The following is a 9,425-nucleotide window of genomic DNA, read 5'->3' as shown; positions in this document are numbered from 1 at the left end:
ACGGTGTTACTGTGTCACCAAACAAGGTAGCACCTAACATAGTTACACAAAAAATTGCAACAAAAATACAAATGGGTAGAGAATGCAAACATCTACATATACATACAAAACTTGAGATGCAATACAAATACGTGTGGAGATAAAGAAGTAAAATCAACACATGAAAAGTTACGGGCGCCAACAACTTGCCCTTTTGCCCATACATAGTAGTTAAGCCCCAGGGTAACGAACTTTCTAGGTGTTACTATCTTGATATACAAGTGGTGTGAATATTATATTGCTAAAAATGCAGTTTGTAGTTAGATAATACAAGGGCATTCTGTTCGAGGTGAACAAGACAAGGTGACCTTCCCAGTGTCATCTATATGACTATATCTATCTTAAGTTACTGCAGGTTAGAACAAGACAACGCCAAACCACCTAAATCTTAAGCTACTGTAGTAGGTGGCCACTGGATGATGCCAGCACCTAGCAATAAAGTCCGTCGGCTTTCAATGCAGAGCAGTGGTTCCTTTCCACCCCAAATTCTAAAAAAGTGCTACAGTAGCCTCACATCGAATCTTGCGATATATGCATGGAGCATTAAATATAGACGAAAAAAAACTAATTGCACAATTTGGTTGGAAATTACGACACGAACGTTTTGAATTTAATTAGTCCATGATTGAATACTATTTGCCAAATAAAAACGAAAATGCTACAGTAGCCGAATTTCCAACTTTCACCCAACTAAACACGCGCAAAAGGTATGAACTTGTCTCAGGTTCGATCACTGACTATTTTTGGGAGTCTGAACCAACTGCCATTCCATTCATTCAATAATGCAATAATACAAGTGCTCGATCTTGAGGGCTGGAAGCGGTTGAAAGAGATGCATCTGAAGGACATATGTAACATCCTTGTCCTAAAGTATTTGGGCCTCCGGTGGACAGAGATTGCCAAAATTCCCTCAAAGATTGAGAAGGTTGAGTATTTGGAAACTCTTGACATGAGGGAGACAAATATTGGGGAGCTTCCAAAGGCTGTAGGGCAGTTAAAACGAATCAGTAGCATACTTGGTGGAAATAAAAACCCAAGGAAGGGGTTGAGGCTGCCTCAAGACAAAAGTAAGGACCCAAGGAAAAGTATGTTGCCACAGGAAAAAAGTAAGGATGGAATGAAAGCACTGCGTGTACTGTCGGGAATTGAGATCATTGGCGAATCAACAGCTGTAGCAGGCCTTCATCAGTTGACCGGATTAAGGAAGTTTGCCATCTATAAGCTCAGCATAAAGAAGGATGGTGATACATTCAAAGAGCTACGGTCCTCTATTGAGTACCTTGGCAGCTGTGGATTGCAAACTCTGGCAATAAATGATGAAAGTTCTGATTTTATCAACTCCTTGGACACCATTCCTGCACCACCAAGATACCTCATCTCCCTTGAGTTGTCTGGAAAGTTAGAAAGGCCCCCACAGCGGATCAGTAAACTACATGTGCTGAACAAGTTAACCCTGTCGTTAACAGTTCTCCGGACTGACACTTTGGAGCTCATCTGCGACCTGCCGTCATTGTTTTCTCTCACCTTTTCTCTGAATGCAGTGAATCTGGATGAGGACACACAGGAGATCCTCGAGAAGAACAAAGAACCGACCGATGGGGAGATATTTGTCCCTGGTGGATTCCGAAGTCTAAAGCTGCTCCGCTTCTTTGCCTCTCTTGTGCCAAAGCTAGGATTCAGCGACAATGCAATGCCATCTCGGGAGATGATTGATATGAGGTTTGGTGCCTTTGAAGGTTTGCTTGGCATTGACACCCTAGAAAATCTCAAAGAGGTACATTGTTAGATAATCTGTTGTATCCTAGGTGTGAACATAGCAGGGGACAGGCGCCGAAAGGCAGTCTGCTGTGTTCACTGTAGTTCTACAGAGGGTAGACGTCGAAAGGCTCACCTGCCACACTGTAGCCGCAGAAGGGGCAGGCGTCAAAGTCAGCTCTGCTGTCATATCTAGTCATTGTAGCAGCATGATGGCCTGACATGTCTGTAGTGGGACTAGATGGTAGAGTTGTATATATAGTTCCCACTGCAACTCAGTAAAGAGAGCGAGTTCAGTTTGCTATCTCATCCGCAGAGCTCCAGCCAACGCTGGTGCTCGTGTTGTGTGCGTGTGTACTCTATTCTCCCTCACGTCTTCTATCTCGGTTCCATAGAGAGTGGTCGGCAGACCCAGTGTGTGGTCAGCAGACCCAGTGCGTGGGAAGCAACGATACTGCCGTGGTCGGCAGAGCTAGTGTGTGCTCGGCACAGCACTAGCTAGTGGTCGACTAACTCCTCATCGGAGATCTAGTGGGCTAACAAGTGGTATCGGAGCCATACAAGCGTCATCGCCGGACTAACCGCTAGCGATGACGGATGGTTTTGAGTTAGGCACTAGTAGCGGTGCTGCGGTGGTGACCCAGCCACAACAGGAGGTTGTTGTACGAACGGTGCGGGAGGTCAGCGGCACCAGTTGGCCGACGCTGACTCGCACCAACTATGGCGAGTGGTCGGTGACCATGAAGGTCAAGCTCAAAGCACGACGGCTCTAGAATGTTGTTGACAAGGGCACTGACAACAAAGAAGACGTCATGTCAGCGTTGGAGGCTATCCTCGCTGCTGTACCACTGGAGTATAGGGAGCCGTTGGGGGCGAAGAGCTCTGCTAAGGAGGCATGGGAGGCCATTGCGGCGATGCGCATCGATTCCGACCGCGCAAAGAAGGCAACAGCCTAGCTGCTGAAGCAGGAGTACGCCCTCCTCAAGTTCAAGGATGGCGAAATGATGAAGGATTTCTCCCTCCACCTGCAGACGCTCATCAGCAAGCTGAAGAGCCATGGCATCACCATCGATGAAGAAGAGGCGGTCTCCAAGTACCTCCACTCCGGACCGGCCAAGTACATCCAGATCGCTCCCTCCATAGAGACGATGTTGAGTCTGTCCACCCTCACCATTGAGGATGTGACTGGTCGGTTGCGGGCGGTGGACGAGCGCCTGGAGCAGGCGACAGCAATGAAGGACAGCGGGAAACTCCTACTAACAGAGGAGGAGTGGGCTGCCCAGAGGAACTTTGGGAAAGCCGCCTCCTCCGGTCACGATAACGATGGCAATCGTCGCGGCAAGACTTCTTCGAGGAAAAAGAAGCAGGTCGACCCCAACGCCTGTCGGTGCTACGGGAAGACAGGTTATTGGGCACGGGAGTGCCCAAACCGCTAGCAGGATAAGAAGACTCAGGCTCATCTGGCGCAGGCCAGTGATGAGGATGAGGCCACTATCCTAATGGCAATGTTCTGTGCACTACATGACGTTGAGGTGGAGGAGAAGAAAGAGGTGATGGCGGTGGAAGGGCCTAGCAAGGCTCTGAAGGTTGTCCACCTCGACGAACCGCGCACACAAGTCCACCTCAGACATGTGGGCAGCGGATTGGAGCAGCGGTGGTACCTGGACTCTGGCACCAGCAACCACATGACGGGCTCCAAGGAAGCCTTCTCCGAGCTCGACAACGATGTGACCGGCACGGTGAAGTTTGGTGACGGCTCAAGGGTGACAATCTAAGGGCGCGACACCATCATCTTCAGGTGCCAGAATAGGGAGCACCACGCGTTGATGGATGTTTATTACATCCCGCAGCTGTGTTCCAGCATCATCAGTATTGGCCAGCTAGATGAGCGCGGTAGCGAGATCCTGATCAAGGACGATGTCCTCAGGATCAGGGGACAGGAACATCACCTTCTTGAGAAGGTTAAAAGGTCCTAGAACCAGCTGTACCTTCTAGACTTGAAGGTGGAGCAGCCGGTGTGCTTGGCGGCATGGCACACGGAGGAGCCGTGGCTATGGCATGCCCGGTTCAGTCATCTCAGCTTCGACGCGCTTGGTCGGCTGGAGAAGATGGTCCAAGGGCTGCCACACATCAAACACGCAGGCGAGCTATGTGACAGCTGTCTGGCCGGGAAGCAGATGAGGCTGTCATTCCCAAAGGTGGCCAGGTTTTGCGCGGAGGAGGCTCTCGAGCTCATCCACGATGACCTCTATGGGCCAATCACACCAGCCACTCTGGGTGGTCAGCGGTACTTCCTCCTTCTCGTGAATGATTGCAGTCGCTATATGTGGATGCAACTACTTACGAGCAAGGATGAAGCGGCGGGGACGATCAAGAAGTTTAAGACGCGTGCGGAGGTTGAGAGCGGCAAGAAGCTCCGCGTGCTGAGGACTGATCGCGGTGGCGAATTCACTTCGGTGGAGTTCGTCGAGTACTACACGGAGCAGGGTGTGGTACGCCACCACACCGCGCCATACTCACCATAGCAGAATGGCATGGTGGAGCAGAGGAACCAGACGGTGGTCGGCCTGGTTAGATCAATGATGAAGGCCAAGGGAATGCCGGTAAGGTTCTAGGGTGAGGTGGTGACCACGGTGGTGTTCATCCTCAACCGCGCGCCCACCAAGGCCCTGATGGGCAAGACGTCGTTCGAAGCTTGGTATGGGCGGAAGCCGAGCGTGTCCTTTCTCTGGACATTCGGCTGCATCGGCCACGTCAGGAAGACGAAGCTGAACCTCACCAAGCTAGAGGACAGGAGCACACCGATGGTGTTCCTAGGCTATGCGGAGGGTACCAAGGCGTACCGGCTCTACGACCCATGCGGAGACAAGGTCCTTGTCTCGCGCGACGTCGTGTTCGACGAGAAGGCGGCTTGGGACTGGAACAGTCCATGCACGGGGGAAGCAGGAGGCTTCACCAGCACCTTCATCGTTGAGCACTTGGTCATCCACGGTGGTGGAGACGTTGGGGAAGAGGTGTCGAGCACTCCGAGAGGAGTGCCGAGCACTCTAGGAGGGATGACGAGCACTCCGGGAGGAGTGCCGAGCACTCCAGGAGTGGCGCTGAGAGGTCCTATAGTGGTGGCGACCACTCCAGGATGGGTGCCGAGCACTCCCATAGTGGAGCCAAGACGTCTTTGGAGTGGTGCCGACCACTCCAAGACTGAGGCTGAGCACTCCTACAGTGGTGCCGAGCACTGCAGGAGTTATGACAAGTTGTCCAGGAGTAGTGCCGAGCACTCCAGGTGCTGGGCTAAGCACTCCAGGTGCTCTGCCGGGCACTAAGACAGAATAGGGAACTCCATCAATGCTGATCGAGTTTGCCTCACCTCCAAGTGACATCACTGAGTTCGTGGATGCCTTCCACGACGGTGAGGAGGTGCGGTTCCGCAGGTTGGATGACCTCATCGGCAGCACGGGGATCCTCAGGTCTGGCTAGTCGGCTGCTCAACGAGGCTGAGCTACTACTGGTCAGTGCTGAGGAACCACCCACGTTCGTGCTGGCTGAGTGCGATTCAAATTGGCGACGGGCGATGCTGGAGGAGATGAAGGCGATCGAGGAAAACGAGACTTGGGAGCTCATCGATCCACCTCTAGAATGCCGTCCGATCGGTTTGAAGTGGGTGTACTAGGTCAAGCGGGACGAGCTCAGCGCCATTGTCAAGCACAAGGCGCTCCTCGTCGCCCGAGGTTTTGTATAGCGCGAGGGCATCGACTTCGAGGAAGTCTTTGCACCGATAGCGCGCATGGAGTCGGTCCGACTGCTACTGGCCTTGGCAGCAGCAAAGGACTGGCGCGTCCATCATCTAGACGTTAAATCAGCCTTCCTCAACGGCGAGCTGGCGGAGACAGTCTTCGTCAGGCAACCTCCGGGGTTTGCCGTTAAGGGAGAGGAGCACAAGGTGCTCCGACAGCGCAAGGTCCTCTATGGGCTATGGCATGCCCCGAGAGCGTGGAACGCCAAGCTCGACGCCACATTGGGCGAGCTTGGGTTCACATGATGCACAACCGAGCACGCGCTCTACACGCGGTGATGGGGAAGTAGAAGCTTGTCGTTGGCGTGTATGTGGATGATTTGATCATCACCGATGCGTGTGCGGAGGACATCAACAGCTTCAAGCGCGAGATGGCAGCTTGTTTTTGAATGAGCGATCTGAGCGAGCTCACCTACTATCTCGGCTTCGAGGTGAGACAGGGGAGGGAGGCCCTCACGCTCGGTCAGATCGCGTATGCCTCCAAGCTGTTGGAGCGGAGCGGCTTGGCTGAGTGCAAGCCATGCGTGACTCCGATAGAGGAGCGACTAAAGCTGACGAAGGCCAGCACCGCAGCGAAGGTAGATGCAACACTCTACCGAAGCATCGTCGACGGTCTACGCTACCTAGTCCACACGACACCGGACATTATGTTCATCGTGGGCTACGTCAGTCGCTTCATGGAGGATCCTCGAGAGGATTGCTAGGCTGTGGTGAAGCGGCTACTGTGCTACGTCAAGGGGATGGTGGATCATGGGATCGTCTTCCCCAGGACCAGTGGAAGTAGGCTGCAGCTCACTGTGTTCAGCGATGCAGACATGGCAGGGGACATCGACGGATAGCGGAGCACTTCTGGCGTGCTCATCTTCCTCGGGTCGGCTCCAATCTCATGGCTGTCGCTGAAGAAGAAGGTGGTGGCGCTATCTACGTGCGAGGCAGAGTACGTAGCGGCGGCCACAGCGGCGTGCCAGATTGTATGGCTGTGCCGGCTGCTGGGCGAGCTGACCGGCGTGGAAGCTCACCCACCAGCACTGATGGTGGACAACCAGTCCACCATCGCCCTCGTGAATAATCTAGTTCTGCATGACCGGAGCAAGCACATCGACGTGAAGTTCCACTTCCTCAGAGACTGCTTCGATGGAAGGCAGATCGTCATCGAGTTCGTCAAAACTGGTCGGCAGCTCACAGACGTCCTCACCAAGCCGCTCGGCCGTCTTCGACTCACGGAGCTGAGGAAGATGATCGGCATGGAGGGGGTTCTAGGGTAGCAGCAGGATTAGGGGACGACTTGTTAGATAATATGTTGTATCCTAGGTGTGAACACAGCAGGGGACAGGCGCCGAAAGGCAGCCTGCTGTGTTCACTGTAGCTCTGTAGAGGGCAGGCACCGAAAGGATCACCTGTCACACTATAGCCGCAGCAGGGGTGGGCGCTGAAGTCAGCCCTACTGTCATATCTAGTCACTATAGCAACATGGTGGCCTGACATGTCTGTACTGGGACTAGATGGGTAGAGTTGTATATATAGTTCCTACTGCAACTCATTAAAGAGAGCGAGTTCAGTTTGCTATCTCATCCGCAGAGCTCCGGCCAACGCTGGTGTTCGTGCTGTGTGCGTGTTTACTCTGTTCTTCCTCCCGTCTTCTATCTCGGTTCCATAGAGGGTGGTCGGCAAACCCATTGTGTGGTCGGCAGACCCAGTGTGTGTGGTCGGCAGACCCGGTGCGTGGGAAGCAACGATACTGCCGTGGTCGACAGAGCTAGTGTGTGCTCGGCGCAACACTAGCTAGTGGTCGGCTAACTCCTTATTGGAGATCTAGTGGGCTAACATACATCTCAGAGTTAATGACCAAGCATACGAAACAACCAAGTTCTTTGTCGATGATCTGAAGAATAACGGCCATGGACTGAAGGTAATTGTTGATCATGTCATCACTGCTTGAAATGGCAAGATATTGGCGCAACCCAGAGCTCTTTCCAATTCACTGACACATGCTCTGTTGATTTGGAGTGGGTAGTTTCTTGTTACCATATATATGATATTCATGTTTGATAAATAAATAAATAGGGATGGACAAAGTATGCATTCACATCCCATGGTATTGTACTTTGTCATTGTCATTTATTTGGTTTTCCTCTTTATGTTTGGATGGTGTGCTATTAAGGTGAAACATTGTTTGTTCTAATGACATTATATCTTCTGACAAAGGGGATACACCTCCCTAAAGAAACCTCTGTTTTCGTTTCATCCTTGGGTCCGTTGGTGATATATTCTTTTGTGGTACATATTATATAAAGCTCAGCAAGTTTTAGCATATAATGTGAATCTGTGATGAAATGTTGGTGGTCTGAATGGACGCTTGGCTTGCCAAGTGAAGCAAGATGCAGCAGCTACACTCGATGCGCAATAACAAACTAATGGAATGTACATCGTGCCGCTCATCGTCAAAGGAAAACAGCATGTCGTTCTCTTGTTTCTATTCGTGTGGAACAAATGCCAAAATGCCAGATGAGTTGAAGAAAAATGGTGTCTAAAATAGGAACAGGGCATATGACAGGGCAGATTTCATCTGGCGAGGAGCGGCGGATTGGGAGGGAGTCGAGCTTGGCGGAGAGGAATCTCACGGCGCCGGCGCCGGCGCGGCGCCGCCATAGCTGCTCCTCTCACCAGATCGCAGACACACCTCTGTTAGCGGGCCCATAGGGGTCGCAGATCAAACGTGGTGGCAGGAGGATTGTTGTTTGGTCGGGCCGTCCCAACGCTTGCGCGAGGGGCCTTTAGCCCGATAGGCCCAGGGCCGCTTGAAATGGAAGAGAGAATTCAATCATTTTTTTTCCATTGCGATTTGTGGATCTTCTGTCATTTGTCCAGGGCTGTGCTGGGGCTGTTTGGATCAGTTCATCGATCTGGCAACGATTTCAACTTCACATGTGACCAAAATCGGACGTCTAAAAATCATGTCCGGCTATACAGCCTTTGCCTAGGGACCCAAGTAAACAGGCACCGCCACAGCGACGGTTGTCTTTTTTGGGCAGAACTAGCGCCCGGGCGTTCGGACGGATGTCCATATCTAGACACCCACGGCTGCTTCATGCCCATGCCAGGCGGGGACTGCCCACGTCGCTCCCCGTGCTTCTCCCTCCGCTTCCTGCGTCCGTAGCCGCGCAACGCTCTATCCCTCCGCTTCCCACACGAATGCATGGCGTCCCAACAGCTGCAGCAAGCGGCTATGGCAGGTGAGTCATATTGCAACATGTATAATACCTGATCTACTTTAAAACATCTAGATGAACACATTTGCAACATGCGTATGAAGACAGATGAAACACTTGAAACATGTGTCTGAAACGCTTGCAACATATGTGTGAAACATATGCAACATCCAATTAAAAACACTTACAACATTCGTTCGAAAAAAATAAATAAAACATTTGAAACAGAGGCTTGCAACATATGTGTTTAGCCATTGCAACATATGCAACATCCATATGAAACACTTACAACATACATCTAAAATATCTGAAACAATTGAAACATACATTTACAACATGGGGGAGAGACCAGGGCAGGTCGATTTTGGCCGTCAGGGTGGGAGCCGGCCTCCGAGAGTCATGCCTAGGATAGGATATGTTATCCTTTTTTATTTCGAATTGGATACATGTACTCACCCCATCCTAAAAAGAATGAAATTCTAGTACTCATATATTATTCTAAAAAAGAGTGCAATTGTCATGATCCAATCATGCATATTGATTTATCATAACCATCATGAGCATAATCGGCATTCTATTATCATATTTTCAGAAAAGAACATGATAATTTCTGCATTATATGGGCTCTG

At 51.3% G+C, this 9,425-nt stretch overlaps 1 protein-coding gene across 1 annotated transcript; it reads left to right on the top strand.

Annotated features, from left to right (window-relative positions):
• The first annotated feature begins 748 nt into the window (after positions 1-748).
• Positions 749-7,526, top strand: LOC136530310 (disease resistance protein Pik-2-like). The gene is made up of 2 exons (XM_066523078.1): positions 749-1,817; positions 7,417-7,526. Exons 1-2 carry the CDS (start codon positions 749-751, stop codon positions 7,524-7,526), a joined length of 1,179 nt encoding a protein of 392 aa, XP_066379175.1.
• Positions 7,527-9,425: the final 1,899 nt, after the last annotated feature.

The sequence above is a fragment of the Miscanthus floridulus genome, unplaced genomic scaffold (assembly GCF_019320115.1).
Source record: "Miscanthus floridulus cultivar M001 unplaced genomic scaffold, ASM1932011v1 fs_106_3, whole genome shotgun sequence".
NCBI lineage: Eukaryota > Viridiplantae > Streptophyta > Magnoliopsida > Poales > Poaceae > Miscanthus > Miscanthus floridulus.
This window is presented reverse-complemented; position numbering and strand designations above follow the sequence as displayed.